This window comes from Apteryx rowi, unplaced genomic scaffold (assembly GCF_003343035.1).
Source record: "Apteryx rowi isolate R43461 unplaced genomic scaffold, aptRow1 scaffold_997, whole genome shotgun sequence".
Taxonomy (NCBI): domain Eukaryota; kingdom Metazoa; phylum Chordata; class Aves; order Apterygiformes; family Apterygidae; genus Apteryx; species Apteryx rowi.
In genome coordinates this window covers 39,879-62,789 of record NW_020451312.1, presented here as the reverse complement: position 1 = coordinate 62,789, position 22,911 = coordinate 39,879, and the positions used below count along the sequence as shown (strand labels likewise).

General features: G+C 58.5%; 3 protein-coding genes across 3 annotated transcripts; 1 reads left to right on the top strand and 2 right to left on the bottom strand.

The window, feature by feature from the left end:
• The first annotated feature begins 477 nt into the window (after positions 1-477).
• On the top strand, positions 478-5,821 carry PRPF19 (pre-mRNA processing factor 19). The gene is made up of 15 exons (XM_026055431.1): positions 478-691; positions 1,378-1,454; positions 1,591-1,732; positions 1,923-1,996; positions 2,080-2,142; positions 2,238-2,279; positions 2,418-2,492; positions 2,796-2,871; positions 3,113-3,222; positions 3,448-3,603; positions 3,683-3,752; positions 3,948-4,033; positions 4,730-4,900; positions 5,137-5,242; positions 5,658-5,821. Exons 1-15 carry the CDS (start codon positions 493-495, stop codon positions 5,753-5,755), a joined length of 1,545 nt encoding a protein of 514 aa, XP_025911216.1. The 5' UTR covers positions 478-492; the 3' UTR covers positions 5,756-5,821.
• A 2,940-nt stretch (positions 5,822-8,761) lies between these two features.
• On the bottom strand, positions 8,762-13,973 carry ZP1 (zona pellucida glycoprotein 1). Its single transcript, XM_026055386.1, has 11 exons — positions 13,808-13,973; positions 13,391-13,512; positions 12,009-13,311; positions 11,702-11,845; positions 11,189-11,373; positions 11,004-11,101; positions 10,474-10,601; positions 10,206-10,395; positions 9,973-10,123; positions 9,161-9,245; positions 8,762-8,868 (listed from the first exon to the last, which is right to left on the bottom strand). The coding sequence occupies exons 1-11, from the start codon at positions 13,971-13,973 to the stop codon at positions 8,762-8,764; spliced, it is 2,679 nt and encodes an 892-aa protein (XP_025911171.1).
• A 7,209-nt stretch (positions 13,974-21,182) lies between these two features.
• BAAT (bile acid-CoA:amino acid N-acyltransferase) lies at positions 21,183-22,890 on the bottom strand. The gene is made up of 3 exons (XM_026055426.1): positions 22,425-22,890; positions 21,926-22,128; positions 21,183-21,813 (listed from the first exon to the last, which is right to left on the bottom strand). The coding sequence occupies exons 1-3, from the start codon at positions 22,888-22,890 to the stop codon at positions 21,226-21,228; spliced, it is 1,257 nt and encodes a 418-aa protein (XP_025911211.1). The 3' UTR covers positions 21,183-21,225.
• Between the last annotated feature and the right edge of the window lie 21 nt (positions 22,891-22,911).

Sequence of the window (22,911 nt, the reverse complement as noted above, 5' to 3'; positions counted from 1 at the left end):
TGCGGCGCAGGGCCGCAGCGCCGAGAAGGGGTTTTACCGGCCCGTGCGGGCACCCGCAGCCAGCGGCTGCCTCTCCACCCTGCCAGCCGCGAGGAGAGAGCTGGCGCTGGCGCCTTGTCTGAACGGGCAGCATGAGCAGGGGGTGCCGGGCCCCGAGCCGCGCTCGCGGCGTGATACGGAGAGGGATTTAGGAAAGCTTGTTRATAGCCGCCCTTTGAGGCGCTGGCCGGGCTGCGCTTGGCCGCTGCGCCTGGGCTGCCTGATGGGGAGGGGAGCAACGAGAGATGCTTCGCTTGTCTGGTGTAGAGGTGGCAATAAATGTCTTAGAAGGAGCTCTGCTTTGCCCCTCATATCAAGGGCATGTCGCACAGAGCGGCTTCACTCTTGGAGAGGACGTGGGGTTTTGGGGTGACCCTTGTTCTCACCCGTGAGAGGCAGCAGGCCGGCAGGGACTGCCAGCACTTGAGTCACGTCAGGACCTAGTCTTATGCCATGCAGTGGTGCTGTAACCCATGCAATCTTCCTTCTTTCCTTCGAACAGTTTCTAACGAGGTGCCTGAGCACCCCTGCGTGTCCCCAGTCTCCAACCATGTCTACGAGCGCAGGCTGATCGAGAAATACATTGCAGAAAATGGGACCGACCCTGTAAACAACCAGCCTCTCTCGGAGGAGCAGCTCATAGACATCAAAGGTAACAAGGGCACGTGCCAGGAGCAGATCTAATTCCCAGCCAGGGATGCTCAGAGCCCGAGTTCCTGCATTTTGCGGTGCCTGTACTGCTTCTCTCTGGGGAAGCACAAGGGTCTTGGCTGCGTCAGGACTGGGGGTGCAGGACAGAGATGCACAAGTCATTTTGGGCATAGGCAGTTGAATTCATTAACATGGGTGATGCTGCCAGAGAAAGGACTTGGAGAAGCGGCAGCAGAGTGGCGTCAGTGCAGCAGTGATGTTCAGCTGAAAAGATCTATGATCTACAGAGGCRGGATGTGCACAGATGGGGTTTTAGGCACCTTGCATTGCTCTGCTGTGGCTACTGTGGGCTGTGCCCTGGGCAGGCTGCCAGATAAGCTGGACTGGTGGTTGTATCTGGTCTGGCAGCAGCTCAAAGTCATGAGGAGAAAGTGCTGAGACCCTGAGAAAAAATTTCCCAAGGGACTAGTCAATGGTGCCCTCCCTGATAGCCCAGGGAGGCCAAGCCATCAACCAGTGATGCAGTCAGAAAGCTGAGCTGAAGGGATGAGTTGCTAGCGGATATAGATAGAAAGGAGCACGTATGTGTGTGTGTGTGAAGGGATTGGTTGAAGACAGTGTCTTTAGGCGATGCTGAGAACCCAGCTGACCCCAGAGATTGATGCGTTCCCACTGTCTCGTTCCCAGTTGCTCACCCGATCCGGCCCAAGCCGCCGTCTGCTACTAGCATACCAGCCATCCTGAAAGCCCTCCAGGATGAGTGGGTGAGTGCTGGCCCCTGGCTGGGTTGGGGCTGAGAATGGAGCTAAGCACCAGTGCTGGCCCCTTCTGGGAGGAAGGGGTGACTGCACTGAGGCTAATGTGTTCCCCTGCCTGTCTGGCTCTTCCTCCTCCTGCCAGGACGCTGTCATGCTGCATAGCTTCACCCTCCGTCAGCAGCTGCAGACTACGCGCCAGGAGCTGTCCCATGCGCTCTACCAGCACGATGCCGCCTGCCGTGTCATTGCTCGGCTCACCAAGGAGGTCACCGCGGCCAGAGAAGGTGACGTGGAGCTGTGGGGGGGCTGTGTGCCCCTGGAGAATGTCGTGGGTCTCAGGGAGAGTGGGCTGGGGAGGAGAGGCAATGTGTGGCTCTGGAGCAGGTAGGCTGGATAGAGATCACTGTGCTGGACACCATCTCCTTTTTCCTTCGAATGGCCTGTCTAACTCGTAGGCTTTCTCTGCCTCCGCAGCCTTGGCAACTCTGAAACCCCAGGCTGGTCTCATCGTGCCCCAGACAGTGCCGTCCTCCCAGCCGAACGTGGCGGTGAGTCTCAACTGCATATCTCAGCACATTTCCCCTTTCTTCCCATCCTGGATGTAACCAGCCCCCTTCTCTGTCCTGTGCAGGGTGCTGGGGAGTCCATGGATCTGGGAGAGCTTGCAGGCATGACCCCCGAGATCATTCAGAAGGTAAGGGATCTTCTGCTCGTGCTGCCATGGCCTTCTCCGGTTTCTCGCCATGAGAGCCCAAATCAGTTGGTTACCAACCTTCTCTTGTTTTGCAGCTTCAAGACAAGGCTACGGTGCTGACCACGGAGCGTAAGAAGGTGAGTGGCTGCATCTCACTCTGGGGGATGGAGCTTGAGTGGCTTTGGGTGATGTGAAACCAGGTGCTGTGGAAGTCAGGATGTGAAGTGCCCTGGAGGAAGGCCGTTATTTATCTCCACGTTGTTTTTCTTCTGCAGAGAGGCAAGACGGTTCCAGAGGAGCTGGTGAAGCCAGAGGAGCTCAGCAAGTATCGGCAGGTTGCTTCGCATGTGGTGAGTGCCGTGGTATGAGACAAGGGCTTGAAAGCTCAGCTCTGCCAGCTGGGCATCCAGGCATCTCCTGTGTCGCTTTGCAGCATTAACGAGCAACAGATTTGCTGCTGGRCAAAGCAGGAAGAGGTTCATGGCGTTTTGTGTCACGGGCAGCCGGGGATGGGGGCATGTGCTGGAAAAGATGTGGCACAAACTCCCACTGTTGGAAGGAAACACCCTGGGCTCCCCTCAAGGGCCTCTCAATTCCCTTTGGGGCATTTTCTTGCTTGTGATATTAATCCGATGTCCTTTTACTTGGTGCAGGGGCTGCACAGCGCCAGCATCCCAGGGATCCTTGCCCTGGACCTCTGTCCTTCCGACACCAACAAGATCCTCACTGGTAAGGGAACCATCTCCACTTGTGGGGGACTGGCTGCTGTTAGTGAAGAGCTGTGACTGCTTTGGGGCAGGCTCCTTTCTCTGTGCTTCCGGGGGGTGGATATGTGGCAAGGGGCATAAGGAATTCTCTCRGCTCAGTGCAAAGCTTCTCAGGACAACGTGGTCCTGAGGAAAGGTGGATGGACTTGGACTTGGCTGGCCACACACTCCCATTTCTCACAACTCTCCGCTTTGTTTTCCAGGCGGGGCTGATAAAAACGTCATTGTCTTTGACAAGAGCTCAGAGCAGATCCTGGCAACGCTCAAGGGACACTCTAAGAAGGTTACCAGTGTCGTGTTCCACCCATCTCAGGTGCGGTTACGCCCACGTTTGGCCTCTTCCCTCACAGGCAGATGGCTCTAGATCAGACATCCTGGACCCATCTCCTGGTGGTCTGTTCTAGGAGAGGGGTGGTCTTCATCTCAGGCAGACTGGTGATAGGCCAGTTCTCRTTTGCAGGAAACTCTCAGATGGAGAGATGAAAGTCTTTTGACCGTATGCCTTTGGCATTAACCTCCTTGCCTCATCCCTGTCTAGGACTTGGTGTTCTCAGCTTCTCCTGATGCAACCATCCGGATCTGGTCTGTGCCCAATGCCTCGTGTGTGCAAGTTGTCCGTGCCCACGAGGGCTCTGTGACAGGGCTGAGTCTCCATGCGACAGGTGACTACCTCCTCAGCTCTTCTGATGACCAGGTGAGACCCAGCTCAGAGAGTACAGACACCCCCCTGCGCCTCATCTCTGGGTACTCAACACTCTGTTCGTCTCTTCCAGTACTGGGCCTTCTCGGATATCCAGACAGGCCGTGTCCTCACCAAGGTGACGGATGAGAGCTCTGGCTGTGGTAAGGCTTATAGCTGGGTATCCCCACCCCTGGGGACTGTTGAGAGTTTGTGGAGAAGGGATTTTTCTGCCCACAGGTCCCTGGGTCTCCAAGAGCCCAGAAAAACTTGTGTGGGGGCCCCCTGGTAACAAGGCGAGAAGGTCTCCCAGGATAGACTCTCCCCAGCCCTCTGAATTTCTCCCTGTGTCTCTGCAGCTCTCACTTGTGCCCAGTTCCACCCAGACGGGCTCATTTTTGGAACAGGGACGATGGACTCCCAGATCAAGATCTGGGATCTGAAGGTAAGGGTAGCTCTGGGCAGGCAAGAGGGTTTGGGGAGGTGCAAGGGGACGTAGCCAGTATTGGTCTGTTCAGTTTGGTGCCCAGCAGAGTGCTCAGTCCAAGGCGTGGAACCAATGTCTGCTGGAGCGAGAGTCTGGGGGGAGGCTTTGGGGATCTCTTCTGATATTTTCTCCAAAAACGTAAAGCTTCAGCTCAAGAGTTGCCTCTTTTCTGGCGCTGTAGCTGGCGATCGGGATCTTCTTGTGACGAGAAGGTGTTTGCTGTGTCCCTAAGAGAGCTACTGGGGAACAGGAGGGTTTGCAGGCAGCCTGTCTGGCTCCGCTGTGGGATGAGTCTGTGGGATGAGTAACTGAAGCAGACTGATGATACAGGTTGGCATAAGGCTGTTTGCTTGGCTCAGCTGTATGGACAGAACGTGGCAGTTAACAGGGATCTGCTCTGTCATGTCCCTGGAGCCGATGTGAAGAGTAAGAGTTTGGGTGCTGCATGGGGTGACAGTGCCCCATGGCTTTCCTCACCCCTACTTCTCTGGGCAATGCAGATTCTTGCCATCCTGCCCCTTTGTGGGCTGTTGTGCTCACCTGGGCTTTCTCTGCCAAACTGCTGCCCAGACCCCCGCCAGAGCTGCCCTGGAGGGCTGAGGATGTTGAGTCGGCGTTTCCCTAGGAGTCACTAGCATTTAACTGTCTTCCCAGGAACGTACCAACGTGGCCAACTTCCCAGGGCACTCAGGCCCCATCACTAGCATCGCCTTCTCTGAGAACGGCTACTATCTCGCCACGGCTGCGGACGACTCCTCTGTCAAGCTCTGGGACTTGCGTAAGCTTAAGAACTTCAAGACGTTGCAGCTGGACAATAACTTTGAGGTGCGATTGCCTGGCTGGGCAGGCCGGCAGGTTGCTGTCGCCATGTCCGCTTTCCCAGCCCTATGCCGACTGCGCTCCTCCGTTTTGGGGAAGCCTGATGTGGAGGTGCCAGTTGTGGGGGGTTGCCTCTACGGGGTGTTGGCATGGAGAAGAGTTGCTGCCTCCCTGGCCCCCAGTGGCCAGTTTGGAGCTTCTTGGACCCGGTCTGAAGCCTTGCTTCTCCCTCTCCTCTGCAGGTGAAGTCTCTCATCTTTGACCAGAGCGGCACCTACCTGGCCCTGGGTGGGACAGATGTTCAGATCTACATCTGCAAGCAGTGGACAGAAATCCTTCACTTCACAGGTGAGGGGTTCTGGCTGGTGGAGGTTTTGGGAGGAGGCACGTCGAGGGACAGTTGGAGGGGGAGGTGTTCGGGTGCACTCCTTGGGAAGAGGAAATCTGGTTCTGGTGTACATGGCGCTGCAGACCTAGCTATGGGGTGCAAAGTGATACCATCCCCACCAGTGTCTCTGCCAGTAGTTACCCCAGGTGCAGGGGAAAATGTGAGGCAATTCCTTGGCTGTGCAGCGTGAACTCTCGGGATCTCGAGAGCAGGCTGGATTTGGAGATGATCTTTTTCTGCTCTTGCTGCTGCGAGTCAGTGACCCTCAGCATGGAAAGAGCATGTAGCAGAGGCTAATTTCTCTAAAGCCCAGTGTTCTGCTCTGCCCGAGCTCATCTGCTCGTGCCATAACCACGTGCTGCCTTCCTTCCCCAGAGCACAGCGGCCTCACCACAGGAGTGGCTTTTGGCCACCACGCCAAGTTCATCGCCTCAACGGGCATGGACCGGAGCCTGAAGTTCTACAGTCTGTAATCCCAGACATGGGGTCAAGGGGGTCTCACGCTGCCGTGTTGGGGTTTGGGGAGGGACAGAGGGAGTACTGGGGTGGGGGTGGGGGGCTATGTGGGAGGGGAGGGAGGCAGGTGTGTTTCATTGCTTCTCTGGGCTTCCCTGCCCTAGCCGTTGGCAGAAGGAAAGTTACCAGGATGTCGCCTTCCCTGTGCTTCATGGATTTGTTGTTTTGTTTTTCTCCTTTTCTGGTTTCGTGTTTGTCTTTCTGGCTTTAGATTCTTTTCTGTGATTGTAACCGAGTCAACAAAAGGCTCCAACCCATTTGCTGATGGGTGTTTGTGATTGAGAGACCGTAGTGGGGATGCGTGTAAGAAGGGAGGGAGGGAGGGGGGAGAATGTGCAGGTTTTGTAAGCAGCTATCTAGTTTCATTACGGAAATAAAGAACTATTCATCTTACCTGGTACGCGCACAACTCGCTGTCATCTGGGTGCCCAGGAGGAGGGTGAAAGGACCAGTTGGCTGCATCTGCAGTGCTCCTGGCACTGGGTAACACAGTTGGCAATCGGAGCACCCTGCTTGCCCCGAGAGGTGTTCCCCGCCACTGGTGTGTGGAAGCCATTAACAGGGACACGTGTCCCCTGCTTTGGGGGAACAGCTGCTCTTACGCTGGCCTGCTGTAGCTTTGGCTGTGAGCACGAGGACGTGTTTCTTTCTCTGGGCAGTGCTCACAGCCCTGTTCCCTCATGACCTCTCACACCCAGGCCATGGAGGTATCTAGTCCTGTGTGAAGGGTCCGATGAAAGATCTGGGTGTTTTGGAGCAGCGGCAAACCTAGGGCTGCCTGGAGCCAGGCAAGGCCCGATGTTTTCAAAGACCCCTATCAAACAGCTGCTCCTCTCCCTGCAGCTTTGGTAGCAGATCCTGGGGCACAGTTTGGCCTTGTTTTTCCCACCAGATACTGGAGGAGCAGAAAGGGTAGATCCATTTTGCCTTGGACAGCTGAGTCTGAGCCTGGCTCCTGCTTTGTGCTTGCTTGAGGAGAAAGGGCTTCTCTGGGTGCAGTTCACCCATTCTTCTGGGTGTCTCTTTGAAGGCAAGATGGGCCCCCGTTGGGGTCTCTTGCACCCACCTCCGTATGTGTCTCTGTCGAATGAGCGCCACTGAGGAGCTGAGATGCTGGACTGGTGCTTTCCATCCTCCACAGACACCTATGCCTGAGGCAGCCGGAGAGGTAAGAGAAACAAGTTAATGTGCTGCGCTGAGTTCTGTGGGAGTGAAACCTCTGATGGGGTCTCCACGAGCTGGGCAGGCTGGGCTCTGTCTCTGGCCTCTTCTCCTCCAACTAGAAATGGCTGTGATCCATCTCCCACCCCTGGGATGGAGACAGGAGGGGATCGCTGTAGGTCTCTGCTCCAGTGTCACTGCAGTGAGGCTCAAGGTCCAGTCCTGCAGCAGCCACCGGCTCTCCCTGGTTACCTGGGAAGCCCAGGAGATTGGCAGGAGGCGGCTATGCACTCTCTGATTTGACTCCCGGCATGATGAGGCCACAGAATTCCTCCCTGGTACCTTTGTGAGGGGCTAAAGCATCTTTCTGCAAGCCCTTTCAGTTCTGCCATGAAGACCCCCGGGGGACAGGGTGTACAGTGGGAAGGGATGCTGGGAAGTGTTTCAAGCTCACCCAGCTCCTCAAGCTCGCTTTCACCTCCTGGCTCTGGGCTGTCCAGACCATCAGTGTGATCTGATCTGCCTGTCCCTGCGTTCCCTTCCCTGCTTCTGGCATCCCTGAGCATGCTGTTTGCTGTCCAAGAGGGCCGAGGGCTCTGTATTGATGAGCAGCAGCTTGGCAGGAGGGCAGAGCACTGCCAGAACCCAGATGTGTGGCCACAGCGAGTTAGGGCTGACAGGGATCGTCTGTCCTGTCTGCAGCAGATGCTGGGGGCTGGGAGCAGGCCAGGCAGAGGCACTGCGCTGAGCACCAGAGTCTGGCTACCAGGGCTTTCTGCAGGATCTTGAGGGCTGAGGTGGGTAGGGACAGAGGAGGCTGAATTTAGCCCTTCGCAGTTTAACCAGGGCTTGGGTGAGGGCTCGGGGAAGGGAAAGGTGCTGTGTTTGCTGTCCTACTGTCCACAGCTTTGATAACTGGCTGGTGCAGGCAAGGTAGGTACCTGTAAGAGCAAATCTGTGCCCGGTTCTTGGGGCCAGGCACAAGGGGAATATCCCATGTGGGTCCTGCCCCAGGAGCTGGCCTGGACTTATAGGTGCTGCAGTTTTTCCCTTTCTAAGCTAGCCCACCCTTTGTGTGGCTGAATGTCAAGTTTGGCCCCATGCACCCTGCTGCCCTTGCATGGGGGGAAACCAGGGTTTCTAGACCACCCCCAATCCTGTGTGGCACTTGTGTGTGCTCTAACCTCAAACAGTCCCTCTTTATTCCATGCCTTGAGGTGTGTAGGTGTTTCCTTTGGACGTGCATGGGGGGAGCTACATGGACAGCAAACACACTGATAGATGCATTTCTCCTTTAAATCAGCATGAGGGCTTGTGTGAAAGAGGCAGTGGAAAAGAGGAGGATCTAACGGACCAGAGAAAAGTGCTAGATGGAGAGGGAGACATCACAGCCACCAGCCGGAGGGGTAAGAGATTATATGATTGCCTGTAACATGTAAGGGAAGCTCAGAGGAGGATGTGGGTACCACAGTCTCTGAGGTGGGGACAGGAGACCTTTTTTGCTCCTGTCCCCCACAGACAAAACACCACAAAAGCCTCTAGCTTGAGCCACAACTTTTGCTGGTTTATTTTTTCTCCTTCCTGTCCTGCACATCTGCCACGAGGGAGAGCAGAGCCAGGAGATATCCAGTCAGGTCCTTCCTGGAGGCAAGGGCTGTGGAGGAGAAGGATGTGAACTGCTGCCTGGGTCAAAGGGGCAGTTGGTGGGGAGGACAGTAACAGGAGAGATGAAAACTACATTTTCAGCTAGCACCTGAGGTCTGCTTGACCATAGCAGGAAAACTCACCCTACACCTTTGAGCTCAGCCTTTCTGCACCTGGGGGCTCTCCTGGAAGACTATGCGTCCTTGAGAAATGACCGTGTCCACGGGATCTGGTGTCATCTTGTCACCCAGAGACCGGCGGGCTCCTGTGGAGGGGCACCAGGAGTTGGCATGGAAGAAGGCTGCCAATTAGCAGGACACGGAGGTGTGCCGCAGGCAACCGGAGCTCCCTCTGCGGCCTGCGTGCCGTTGCCAAACAAGCTGCCAAACCCTCTCAGCTCCTCCAGCCATGGCCACCATGGGCCAGCCTGGGAGCATGCACTGAGGCCACGCAGGAGCACGTGTTATACGTTGTGAGCAGGGCAGCATCTGTCTTGGCAGCTGGGTGCTACTAGGAAAACCCTCCCAGTGCGTTTGGCTGAATGCGCCCAGACTTACTTGACGGCACTCCCAGCTGGCAGGAGGGCCGGCAGGGCTCCGGCTGCGCGAGGTGACACACGGAGGCACTGCAGAAGATGTACACCTGAAAGCCATGCATTGGCACAGCGTTAGCATCTGGCACGCTGGTGGGCCAGGAGCTGGCAGACAGGAAGCCCAGCCCTTTGGCCTCGTGAGAAACAGCTCCTAGCCCCTTCACCTGAAGGAAACCCTATAGTACAGCGTAGACTCCCTGCTTGCTTTGTAGGGCCGCAGTCAGAGAGCAGAGGGGAGACTACCTGGCATGTGGTAGCGATGCCTGTGCCTGCACATCATGAGCCAGGGATCTTTTGCTGGGTGGGAAACCACAGCGTTTGCTCAGCAGAAGTACCAGGGGTGTGTTTAGGGTGTTGATATGGGGGCTTGCTGACATTAGAAGTTGGATGGTGGATGTCCCCGCAGCTTGAAGAACAAACCCTGGGGAGCTGTATTCACCAAGTCTCCTGGAAGGAGCCTATTTCTTGGGTGTTGAGCCACTCTAGATGTGGCTGAGCACGTGTGGTTTTGCAGGTATCATCGGCTGAGTTTGCACTCATTGCCATGGGCAGGCAGGGAGGAGCCCAGTACCCAGGAGGAACCTCTGGAAAGCTCTGAGGTCAGTGGCCAAGTCACAGGGCTGATGCTGCAGAGCAAAAGCCACAGGGTCTCATGCACTGTGTTTGAGTGCTTGTAACTGAGTCTCTCTTTGAGAGCTGAGACCAAACCCACGTTTCACCCTGCAGGGCTGAATGGAGAAGTCCTCCTGTCATGGTGCACATCCACCCCCTCCTCACCTCTCCTTCAAGCATGGCCATGGAGGGGGACTCCACAAAGGTGAATGTGGAGACAACAAAGCGTTGATAGTGGCTCGGGAAGGGCAGCTGCGGCGAGGCCGGTCCCATGGGCACGAGCTGGGTCCTGTAGTTGTCCCCTGCGAATGGACACCTGGGCGCACGAGAGGGACCCTCGGTCACTGCTGATGGGCCCCTCTTGCCGCCCTTCCATTCCCTGCCTGCCTCCCACTCACCCGTCCACCAGGATGGGCCACTGGGGTTCTGCTGTAGCGCTGGTGCTGGGGGATGCCCAGCACTGGTGCAGGACCAGAACCAGGTTGGGGTCTGTCTTCTGCAGGAGGCGAACCTCTACGTAGATGGGGTCCCTGAGCACCTTCACAAGGGGATAGTCGCTGTCCTCGTGGTAGGTGCTGTAGCTTTCATCTGTAGGAGAAGAGGGAGAAGCTGAGCTAGCTGTGGCCCGGTGGGGACACCCACGGGGCTGACGGGTGGGCTGCTTACCAGTAGCAATGCGCAGCTGGAGCCGGAGAGGCCCTGGCTCGACCAGGGGTGCGGCTGTGGGGGGCACAGCAACCTCAACACGGACTGGCAGGAGGTCACTGGCATTGTAGATGCAGCGAGCGTGGAGGCTGCGTGGGAGAGAGCAGGGTGCAGACACGAAAGCCCAGCTTAGAGGAGTTGTAGGCTATATCTAGACACCTCTGTGGCTTTCACCCAGCAACTTTATTAGTTCTCTCCCTAAGTAGGGACCAGCTCTTGTTGCTGAAGGAGAGCTGGGCACCTCCAGAGCACAACCATGTTCTCAGGCCTTGATACTTACGTCGGTCCCCAGTTCTGGCACCCAAACACTTGACAGGAGCCAGGAAGAGGGGGAGCTGTTTGGGGTCCTGACCTGCAAGGTGCTTTAGGAAGAGGCTAAGCAGGACAGGTTTTGCTAAGGGGGAGATGCAAGCTCCCAGGTCCCTTTGGCAGGGAGAGCTGATGTTCTTCACAGCCAGGAACCAGCTCAGCCACCCCTTCCCTCCCCTTACATGTAAACGCTGTCCCGTGTGATGGAGCCCTGTGGTCCTGACTGTACATCGATGGTAGAGATCAGCTGGTTCTCGTAAATCAGCCGGTCCTCAATCACCTGGGGTGAACACACACGCAGGGTCAGCTTTCCCTCTCAAGGTCCGTGGGCAGAGCTGCCAGGGGAACCAGGGGGCCGTGCCCTTACCTGGACAGTGGTACCACACTGAGTGACGGGGAAGCGGAACATCACAAAAGCCTCCGTCACCTTGACGGGATCACAGTGGGCCTCGGCATTGGCCAGCCGCACGCTGTCCAGGTTGTAGGGCTGGGTGGAGAGGCCCCGGGGCACCACGATGATGAAGTGCCCATCCAGCAGGCACTGGACGGTTGCTGCAACGTAAGGAAATAGGGTGCCCAGTGGACATCATAGGTTTAAAAAAAGAGTCCAGGTCCTGATGGGCCAAGAGCATAGGTCCCGTGTCAGTGCTTTCTGCAATGCTCCCTGCCTTAGCTGGCTCTCCAAGGAGGTGCAGGTCTCCCGCAGATCCCAGGTGGTTGGTTGTCTCTCTCTCTGGAGCCCTGGGCTAGAGGCTCTGGCAAACACCACCAGTGCCTGCTGCAGTAGGGACCTCCAGGCCCCTTTCTCCGCACCAGCGGGTGGTGGTGAAGCACGTCAGAGGTGGAGACATCTCCACAGAGAGACCTGTGAGCCTCTTACCTGTGTTGCCGTAATAGCAGGGAGCGATGCGGTCCATGTCGTCGTAGCAGCATCCCACCTGCAGGCAGGCCTCGCGGCCCTGCGGGGCCGTGCAGGGGATCTTCCCCGCAGCCACGTGGCACTGCTCCCGCGTTAGCTGGGCACCTGGGGCAGCAGAGGGGTGAGGGCGGGCGCTCCGCTGAGCATCCCGGCGGCCTCCCTGAGCGTTCCCTCAGGGCCGTGACCACTGGCACTGCTCCGGGGGCAGAGAAGACCCTGCACCGTGCCGCTCCCCTCCTCCCCTCCCCGTTGGCAGGACCGCGAATACCTGCCCCTGCAGAGGGGTAGAAGAGAGCCGTGGGGCGCAGCAGGCCAGGCTGGGGGTGAAGCCCAGGACGCAGCAAACCAGGCTGGGCTTGGGGATGAAATCCTGGGCGCACTAGACCTGGCTGGGTTTGAGGCTGAAGTGCAGGACGTGCTAGACCTGGTCGGGATTGGGGGTGAAGCCCAGGGCGYGCTAGACTCGGTCGGGATTGGCCAGGACGCGCTAGTCCAGCTTGGGTCTGGACACCCGGGTGCACTCGACTTGGTTGGGACTGAGACTGAAGGCCATGATGAGCTAGTCCAGTTTGGGTCTGGACACCAGAGTGTATTAAACCAGCTTGAGAGTGGGTCTGAAGGCCAGGGCGAGCTAAGCCCGGTTGGGTTTGGGGCTGAATGCCAGGGCGTACTAAGCCTGCCAGAGCCTGAGCACCAGGGTGCATTAGGCCAGGCTGGGGCTGAGACTGCAGTCCTGGGTGAACGAGGCCAGGCTGGGACTGAGACTGCAGTCCTGGGTGAACGAGGCCAGGCTGGGACTGAGACTGCAGTCCTGGGTGAACGAGGCCAGGTTGGGCCTGAGACTGTAGTCCAGGGTGAACGAGGCCAGGTTGGGACTGGGGCTGAAATCCTGGGCGAACGAGGCCAGGTTGGGACTGGGGCTGAAATCCTGGGTGAACGAGGCCAGGTTGGGTCTGAACCCCAGGGTGTAGCAGGCTGGGCTGGGCCGGAGACTGGATGCCAGGACGTAAACCCGGCTGGGGCCGAGCAAGGGGCCGAACCAGGCCTGGCTGGGATTGGGGCTGAACCCCAGGACGAGCTGGGCCGTGTTGGGTCTGAACGCCTGGGTGCACGAGGCCAGGCGGGGGYTGGGCTTGAACTCCTGGGCGTACTATTCCTGACTGGGTCTGAACCCCCGGGCGAACCTGGCCAGGTTGGGTTTGAACCCCTGCGCGAATCAGGCTGGGTTGGGGTTGGCGCTGAAGTCCAGGATGTACCAGACCCGGATGGGGCTGAGCCACGGAGTGGACCTGGTCCGAATGGGTTTGGAGCGGGAGCTGGTGCCCAGGAAGAGCTAAGGCAGACTGGGACRCATGGTGCAGGAGGCCAGGCTGGGGCTGGGGTAGGGGAACGAGGACGCCAGCCTGAGTCTGGTGGATGCCATTCCCTTGGTGCTCGACGCGCATGTTCCCGTCCACGAGGATGCTGTAGTCAGCCGTCTGCGGGCAGGTCATGTTGACTTCGTAGGAGGCAGCAATGACCCCGCTGATCAGCACTTCCTCCATGCGGACCCTCAGGATGTAGTGGTCTTCCTGCAACAAGGCAGAAGGGATAGTCACCTCCAGCGCCTGCTGGCAGCTGGGCATAAGACATATGGGGTGGGACCCTCACCTTTACCAGGACATGGCAGCCTTCGTAGCCGGAGGAGAAGATCACCCCTCCATCCACYCCGGTGTTGAGCCAGTGGAGGCAGATGGAGCAGTTGGCCACTTCGAAGAGGGTGCCAAACTCATCTGCAGAGACGAGTGTCAAGATGTTTCCCAGGGATGCAGCTACAAGAAATCCACCCCTCCACACGACCCCTTTCAGCAGCACAGTCTGGRAGAGGTCCTATGCCAGAAACTCATTCATGCATTTGGCTCACCCCAGTGGCGCTGAGGCTCCCCCCGGGCACAGGTGCTCCAGGGCACGAGACCCCAGCTCGGGGCATGGAGGCACTTGGGTTTCGATCATCATGCACTGCCCTGGAGGGATTCCCCCGGAGGAGAGCCAGGCGGGCTCGTGCTCACGTCCCCACCGCTTACTTACCCAAGACTTTGAAGCGGACGGTGCGGCCTCGGGTGGGATATGCCAGGAGCTGCATGCCGTAGTCCCCGCAGTCGTAGCGGTACTGCAGGAGTGAGAAGGCGATGCCCGGCCCCGGGGACAAGAGGAGCAGCAGGGCCACGAGGTAGCGGCTCCATCCCCAACCCATGGCAGCGGTGATGGGCTCTCTCAGTGGGAGAGCAATTTATACCCGCCAGGCTGGGAAGTGTGTGTGTGGGGGGGGGGGGGGCGATCAGATGACCTGAGGGGCCGTGCTTGGGACAGTGCCTCCTGCCCCGCAGAGGGAGGACGAGCACGGCAAAATGCTCCTCGTGCCAGAGATCACGGCTCCCACGCTATGAGCGACCTCGCTGCCCCATCCCCGCTCCCTATGGTAGACTTCTCCCGGCCATGTCAGAGTTATGGGGAGGAAGCGAAAGCTGTTCAAACGGTTTGTCCTGAGGTGGTGGCAAGGCAGGAGAAACTGTCGCTCCAAATGGGGAATCGAGACTGCTTGCCTGCTCTCCTGGCCAACCAAGCTGGACGGAGCAAATTAAATAATGATGTGGCCACAGGCGGACAGAAAGGAGATCTGGGGATAGGGAGCAGGCAAGCAGGACGAGAGGGCTGATGGGCTCGCATGTCTCTCTTTCCGCACAGCACTGATGCTTTGGCACAAGTCGGGGGGGGGGGGGACAGCAATGCCTCCTGGCTCCCCGTCAGGTGCACCGTAGCTGGGCCACCCACAAGATCAGGAGCCTGTTTAGGGCACAGTGGCTGCAGCCTAAGGGTGCAGCTGGTCGTAGCATCGGGATTGCTGCCGGTTTGTAGCAGCACAGTGCACGCAGCGTGCRAGGATCAGCAGAGAGGGAATTAGGCAGGTGGCTCCAAATCATCTTGCAAGCAAACCTGGTCCCCGCATATCCTCCTGCCCGGTGCCTGCGGCTCTGCCTCTGCCCTGCTTGCAGTGGTGCTGGGGGGAAGTGAAAGTCATTCGAAGAAACAGTTTGTCCTGCAGCAGCAAGGAGTCGGGAGAAACTGTTCTTGCAACTGGGGAAGTGAGATTGCTGCTCTGAGCRTGGCCCAGGGCCAGGGCTCCCCAGGCCACCCCCTTGGCTGTGTCCTCGCCTTTTTCTGCCCTGAGATGCTCCCCTGGGCCAGAGCTGCAAACAAACAGCCCTTGTGTCTAGTCAGCTTAGTGTTGCCCTCACCTTACAGCTTGGTCAGATGTGGAAAAAAAGAGAGCTTTAGACTCATGGATAGCCCAGGTCCAGCCAGGTAGGCTGACCAGTGCATACTGGGTCATCATGTATTTGTCCTAACAGGCTTGGGCCCAGGGAAACTCACTGCTCATAACGGTAAAGCCACTGTAGTGCTCTCCGCAGAGCTTTCAGCCTAAGGGTGCTGCAGGACTGCTACAAGAGCTAGGGCTACTTCAGGTGTCCACGTAAGGGCCGGGATCAGATGCCTGTGCAAATGATAACAACATCACTAAGCTTTCATTTGCTCGGAGAAGGTACAGAACTGAGGCTTGGRGTTCATAAAGAAAAGGAAATTGAAGGTCAAGTGATGGATAAGCCAAAAAAGCAGAGCCAGAGACAAGTTTTTCCCTGAGCCCTGGAGATGATGTCCTGCTGCGTGGTATGAGCACGGTCAAAGACAGAGCTCCACAGACCCARTTTTTGGCCAACTCACACTGCGATGAAGAGGAAGGACCTTGGTCACTTTTAATTGCTGCTGACCGCAGCATTTTGTGGGTTCCCGCTGCCTTTTGTTTTCCCTAGGCCTCAGTCCAAGTTTCCCTTCTGGGTCTCATCTTGCCACAGATCAAACTGACTCAGCTCCCCCCCCCCCCCCCAAAAAAAAAAAAAAAAAAAAAAAAAAAAGCATTTGGGGGCATTTAAAATCTTGCCTCGGAGGAGCTGCTGTCCTTCAGCCTAAGGAGCCAACAGACCTGGTGCAGCCATACACCAACCCCTATTTCCTCCCCAGCAGGAAGAGCTGAGAATAGCGGAGGCCAAGAGGCTGTTGTTAGAGGTTGACCGGAAAGGGTGGTAGGAGCTATCATCACCTGCAGTAGCTGGGTCTGTGGAGTCTTTCCGTTCCCCTGGAGACACTATGATGGGGGCAGCCAGGTCCCTCCTCTGTAGCTAAAGGTAGGCACCTAGTGCATCAGAGACATCGCTGCAGGGCTGGAAGCTGTGACACGACCTGCAGCCCCTGCCTGGAGGCCAGCTGGGGCTGGATTCATAAGCTTAGACCTTCTCCTGCACAGAAGATTAAGCAGAAAACAGACATTTTTCAGGACCTGATAARCAGCCCAAGGCATCTCTGAGAAGACTCACGACCATCTCCAGGGCAAGAGAGGCCAGCAAGGCTCTTTAGGAAGTTCCTCAGCAGATGACAAGGTCAGGCTGAGGCCAGTGCTGGCCATGCAATACATGGGAATGAGCAACCTTGTGAAGCCCAAGAACAAGAGATGATCAGCGGAGACAAGATAGTAATATGTGGAGAACACAGGAACCACGGGGCCACCACGGTATTGCCCAGCTGAGAGGCCCTGCAGGGTGAGACCTGGACTCTCAGGCTCGGCTGTCAGACTGGGGCAGGCTCAGGCTGCCCATCCCTGGGCTTTGCCAGCCTCGGCTTTGGTGCTGGGGAGGATCCTGCTCACCCTGACCCCTCTACGCCCATCCGGACGCTTGCACAACAGTTTGTGCCATCCAGGCATCCCACCTCTGCGCCTGGCTTAGCTGGACTCCAGGTTTTCCCCCATATTTTGAGGACTGCTGTTTTCCTCCACGTACACAAGAGGCTGTGCCTGGCCATCAGCAGCTATTTGCCTCCRTGGGCAGGTCTGAGACGGAGACAGACAAGCACATCGGTTCGCTCGGCGCTGGGCAGGATGTGGTTGTGGTCCAGGCYGCAGGAGATGCTTCAGCGTAGCGCCGAGCTATGACCCTTCCTTCCCTYCCCCCCGGTATCCCTTTGCTGTCGCGGTGTGCTCTCACCGCAGTCCAGAGCTTGTTTTCCTGTTTTACCCTGCAGGGCTTGCGACGTAGGTGAACAGGATCCTCTCCAAAGCAGACTCRGAGCGGTGAGGATGACCACCACCAGCAGGCACAGCACAGCTGGAAGCACGGGAGACGGGTCTGGCCTGACAACACCGTCTGATGGGGAGAAGGCCGGCAAGTCACGTCTGGTTTACGGATGGCCCAAACGTAAGCACTCAGCAGTGATTCAGGCCTGCCTTACTGGGCAATAACTTTCTTTCCCAGGGCTTGGGCAGAGCAGCGGCATCTCTGGTTGTACGCACGGAGGAAAAGCTGCTCCGAGCAGCGTGCAACATCTTAGTACCCTTGCAGGATTTCAAAGGTGCCGCTGCTTCACCCTTTCCCTTCTCCCACCAGCTCTACAGCATCTGCTAAGCTCCGTAGCGATGCGGCTTTGGTTAAGAGCCAACACACACATGGCATGAGCAGGGACAAGTGGCAGATGGACACGTTGCAAAAAAAAAGATGTATACCTGGAACCCAGGTGCAAGGGCAACATCAGTGACTGGCCTGTACTGGTCTAGCTCACCTTGACCTGCAGGCTCGCTGTCCACGTTACATGCTTCTGGCCCACCAGCTTCTACCATTTCTCTTGTAGCAATAGGATAGACATGGCCTCCGCTTTGCTTCCCTCACTCCACTCCAGCGTGGCGGAAAGCCAACAGTCCCCACGACCCAGCGAGGCAGTTAGTTAGACTCCAAGAAAAGCATTTTGGAGCTCAGGGCTYCGCAGCGTGCCACAGTACCTTGAGGCCGACGCTGGAATCCAGAGGTAGAAGCATCTCCAGCTGCTCGGCTTGCTGGAGGTGGTGTTGCTCACTGGCATTTCTGCTCGCACACCCAGGAGGATCAGGGCTTAGTTCGGGAGCGCAGAGCAGCCACGACCTCTTGATCCAATCATCTCCCCTCGTGGAAGGGGACGGGTACCAGGGTGGCCAGATGTGGCTGCAGATGAAGACCTTCCTGTGCTCGCTACACCATCTACCCCAGCCCCTGTGAGGTCTGACAGCCTCAGAACGGCTCCTCGCAAGCCAGGTTGCCTGCAGGTCACTGCCGGGCGGGAGGGACATTAGGCTCCTCGTGTCCCCCTTCCTCCTGGGAAGTTTTGGCCGTTTCTTACTTCTCTGKCAAGGACTCTCTGGGAGGCAGAGTCCAGAAAGACAAAGGTGGAAGTGATGATGGGGGGACGGCAGCTCGGCCGAGGCCAGGCTGAAGGGCACCAGCCGGATTCTTTAGTTGTCACCTGAGAACGGACATGGACATGGACAAAGGAAAAGCTGCCCACCTGCCTGCTGGGGAGAGGGAATGGGGGGGCACTGTTCTCCCTGCCTTCCTCACCCATCCACCGGGATGGGCCGCTGGGGCTCTGCCAAGGGCAGGCCCTGCATCGGTGCAGGACTTGAGCCAGACCGGGGTCCTCTCCCCCCAGCATGTGAACCTCCACGTAAGCTGGGTCCCTGAGCACCTTCACCAGGCGGTGTTCACCATCCTCACAGCAGTGCTTGCCTGTGGGAGAYGGGGAAGAGCTGCAGTGATGATGGCTGTGTCAGAGATGATAGGTCCACGCAGAGATCCTCCTACCCTTGGCAAGGACCAACTCAAGTCAGAGGGGTCCAACAYGGRCRACTGGAGCCAGCATGGGGTTCRGGAGAACCTCRGCATGGAGGTGCGGATGTTGCTGGGGCTGTAAATGCAGCGGACATGGAGGCTGTGCAGGATGGAGGGTCTAGGGACGAGACTCCATCGATATGAAATCTGAGCGTGCAACACTCCTGCTCCTGGTCACAAGCTCATCAGCTCTGAGAGCAGCCAGACCGGGCTTGACTAGCCCTTGGATTCAGGGCTTCCCTGTCCCTACCAAATGCATTTTTTGGCCTCTCCACTGATGGGAGCCTCCTGCCAGCCCACTGCAAGTGKGATTGTTAGCTCAAGGAGTCACCAACGTGGAAAAGGATAAAAATCTACAGTTAAAAAAAGCAGCATGTTAGCRAGAGAGGGCATCATCTCAGCAGCGCTCTGCTGCACGGAGCTCCGGAGGCCAACCCTTCCCGCCCGACCGGCTGTCAGGTGCCTGATCCGGCTGGCAGCCAGACACTAGTCTGACTCGTCCTGGTAGCTCATTAACTAACCTCTGCTATCCTCCTCTGTGCCCTGGCAGCGATTGCTTTGCACTCGCGAGCTGCAAATACCCTGCTTGCGGAGCCTGCTCGCGCCTGAAGACAGCGGCAGTAACAACCCACCCCCCCCCGGCCCTGCTTGCGTAGCAGCAAAAGGCTGGAAGAGCAGGATTTTGCCAGGCTCCCAGAGGGATGCGGGAAGGCAAGTGCCCAGTCTGGGGTTGTCTCTGATGCCCGTGAGGACGTTTTTACTGCTGGACAGGGTGGAAAAAACCAGCTCCCACACCTGGAGAGCTGCTCACCAAGGTGAACGTTTTACCCCAGAGAACAAAAAAAAGAGGGTTGTCTCAAAGCCCCAGCTCCTGGGGTCAGGCAGGCGTTGGGGATCGTTTGCTCTCTTAGTGGGGGGGAAGGATTATTTCTCAACCTCTCTGATGGCAGGGACCACACAGAAAGCAGGAACTCGGAGACACCAAACCCTGCAGACCAGCAGAGAGACTGTGCACTCCAAGGAAAAGGAAAAAAGAACTGCGATTTTTTTTTTAATTATTGTTATTTTAACTAGTCTGTGATTTTTGAGGGCCGCTTTTCTATTTTGCGGGATTGGGGCTGGTGGTTTAGACTGAGGATTTGCCATGGGATTCAGGACCTGGTGGCCTGTTCAGGATCTTCTGGGCCTGCCTCAGCGCCAGGTCCRGAGATCATCCTGGAAGAGCAAGACGGTGGTGAAACCTGGAGCGAGCAAAAAGCAGCACCTTCCCTTTGCCTTTTGCTCTTTTTTTCTTTCCTTTCTGCCCATGCGGGAAGCCCCATTATGCAGCCGGGAGGGGGTGTGTGGGGTGGGAATCCTTTTTCCAGGCTGTCATGGGGTGGTGGGCTGTAAATAGGGAGTGCTGGCATTAATAAGCCCCCCCCCCCCCGAACTGGGCATCACTGTGCCAGCTTTTCCTCTGCCAGGCTGAAAAGGAGTTTGCAACCAGAGGGTACAGGGCTCGGGGTTGCTCTTGCTAAAGTGACTGGGACTCTCTGAGCTTTTCCAGGGGGAAAAAAAGAAAAATCACCTGGAAAAAAAAAATATATATATATATATATCACCTCAAATCCAGGTGTGGGAGCTGCAAACCCAGGGAGGGAAGGAAGGAAAGAAAGGAGAGCCAAGCAAAGTCTCGCCAGAGCCAGGGGCCCAGAGGGTGCCAGACACCCCCTGCCAAAACCAGGACTTCAGGAGACGCGTGGGGCTGGAGATGATGGCATCAGGGAGGAGGAAACCGTGCTGACCACATCCACAGGGGAAACGCAGCCTGGCGAAGGAAGGCAGGAGGAGTTTGGGGTTTTTTTTAGACGTTTAGCAAAGAAATGGTGTTGATTTGGTGCAACCAAATGGGTTGCTCAAATTCCTGCYGGTTTGTGGCACTCAAAAGCTTGCCCTGGGCAAAAGGCACATGCTGCATGCACAAAATCAAGGGTTTATCGTTAGCCTGATTGATTAAAATGTCAACACGCTCACCAAAGAATTGTTAGCGGCCCAGTGACCGCGATCCTAGCACTATATGCTCAGACTATATTCACTGTGTATAAAGTACATACATACACAAGCTATTGCATCGTCCAGGGACAGACAGACGGCYGTCCTCAGGTCAGCAACACATGGATGCAGCTGTGGGGCCGCTTGTACCCGGGTGCATCCTGGAGCTTGTTTAAATACAAGCAGGAAAGGGGACTTTTTTGCTTGCTTCCCAGCCCATTTGTAAACTGCTGGGCCAGAGCAGGGAGCCCCCTCTCATTCCAGGGAGGATTTGCTACCGCATTTCCAGTTTTTCCRAGAGCCCTGGTTCCCACGAAAGCGGGCGGCTCAGCGAGGACCAGCCCGTGCAGGGCCCGGGAGGTCTGGGTGGGTGGAGAAGGGGGTTACGGAACCGCCTGAGCGGGGACAGGGATAGCTCAGGAGAGGGTGCTGGGGCTGGCGGAGGCGGCCGAGGGGGCTGGTGGGGATGCACCCGCTGCAGGACGCCCCAGCCGCGGCAGAGGCGGGGTGACAGGCGGYACCCGGGGCACCGCGAGGCACCGTTTTCCCGGCGGGGGCTTTCCGGTCCTGCAGTTCCCCAACACGTCCGGACCCTGCCCGCGAGGCTGGTGCCTCCCTTCCCAGGAACGCAGGCTGGACCCACACCAGCACCGGCCGTGGTCTTGCACTTTATTGGCATCTGCTCCTCCGGGCCCYTCCGTCCCCCCCACGGACGCCCCGCCGCCGTCACAGCTGGCAGCTGGCAGCGGGGCCCAGGTGCAGCTCCAGGAAGCGGATGATCTCCTGCCACGAGTGCTCCTGGGCCCTGGCGTGCGGCTGGGGCTCGCCGCCCCACAGCACCGGCATGGGGCTGCCCCGGATGCCCGAGATGCTGCAGAGCGGCGAGCCGGGCGGCTCGATGAGGTGCCCGGCGCCGGGGTAGCAGAGCAGGCGGTAGCTGTCCTTCCGCATCCGCGCCGTGGCCAGCTCGGCGAAGAGCTTGCTGTTGAAGTTGCGGTCGGCCTCCCCTACCACGAAGAGCACCTTGCCCCGCACCTTCTCCACGGGGATGGCGGAGCCGCTGTGAGCGGGGTCCCGCGGGTCCCCGAAGACGCTCGCGTTGTCCAAGGCCCCCAGCTCGGTGAGCACCAGCCGCTCGGGGTAGTAGGGGATGGGGGGGATGCGGACGTCCTTGTAGAGCAGCGGGGTGCCGTGCAGGGAGGCCGTGCCGTTGATCCACACCGTGGCCGCCACTTGCGGGAGGAAGGCGGCCATGGCCAGGGCCACCTCCGCCCCTTTGGACACKCCGATGACACCCAGGCCAGGGCCTCGCACCTGCGGCGGGCACCGCAGCCAGGTGACCCTGCTCGCTTGCGGGGACACCCCCGCTCACCAGCACCTCCCCGCACCAGGGTGCTGGGGCGCCCCGCAGCGCGGCAGCGCTCACCTTGGGGTGCCGGAGGAGCAGGTCAGCCGCCTCCTCGAAGTACTCCAGGTCCAGCTCGGCCAGCGCGCGGGGCAGGTCGTCGTAGGCGAAGAAGGCCAGGGCCAGCACTGCGAAGCCCCGGCTGGCCAACAGCCCGGCTCGAAACTCGATGAGGCCCCCAGCGCCCCCAAACATGTCGATCACCCCCGGGAAGGGCCCGGCTCCTGCGGGCAGCGAGAGGTGCCCGTTGGCACCGGGGATACCGCTCCCAAACCAGAAACCCTGTTGCCGTCCCAGCGGCCAAAAMCCCAGTCCCAAGGGCTCAAGGGTTTTCCCGGGGAGGGGGATCCGTGGAAAACCGTCAAAGCCCAGGTACGCTCGAACCCATCTCCAAGCTGTAAACCGCGGAGCGGGATGCTGGAGGCCGAAGGCTCCCCCGTCGCCCTCCGGAGCCGCGGGTCCCGCCGGCTGCAGGGCTGGCTCCCGGGGAAGGGCAACGGGGAGCTTCGCGGCTGCTCACCTGGAGGCAGGAAGAGGGCCCCGCGGACCCTGCCCTCGCGGACGGGGGCCCGCTGCACGCCCGGGCCCACGTACCACCGCTCGGCGGTGCAGGCGGCCAGCGGCTGGTCCTCGGGCCCCGTCACCAGGCGGAGGGCGTCGAAGACCTCGAGGCGGACGCGGAAAGGGCCGCCCGCCACGTCCCGCTTGACCAGCCGCTGGAAGAGGGCGTCGGGACGCAGGAACCAGAAGAGCCCCATGGGCCAGACGCCGGCGAAGTCGCCCCCCAGGGCGGCGTGGCGCTCGGCGTCCACCTCGCCGTCGCCGTCGGCGCGGTAGAAGGCGCGCGCCTGGAAGCGGACGCCGCGCTCGTCCGTCAGCGAGGCCAGCAGGGTGACCAGCTGGGAGGGCGCCAGCCCCCGCACGCGCACCCGCACCGGCCGGTCGGCCAGCGAGGACGGGGGCGTCACCGTCAGCTCCGCCGCCATGGCTGGCCTAGGGGGGCAGAG

What these genes read in the sequence shown, in the direction of transcription:
- PRPF19 (XM_026055431.1), top strand. Translation starts at nt 493, where the DNA reads ATGCAGTGGTGCTGTAACCCATGCAATCTTCCTTCTTTCCTTCGAACA. An exon ending in CCCCCGAGATCATTCAGAAG is followed by an intron (nt 2,143 to 2,237) that starts GTAAGGGATCTT and finishes CTTGTTTTGCAG; the next exon opens with CTTCAAGACAAGGCTACGGT. An exon ending in TCGTGTTCCACCCATCTCAG is followed by an intron (nt 3,223 to 3,447) that starts GTGCGGTTACGC and finishes ATCCCTGTCTAG; the next exon opens with GACTTGGTGTTCTCAGCTTC.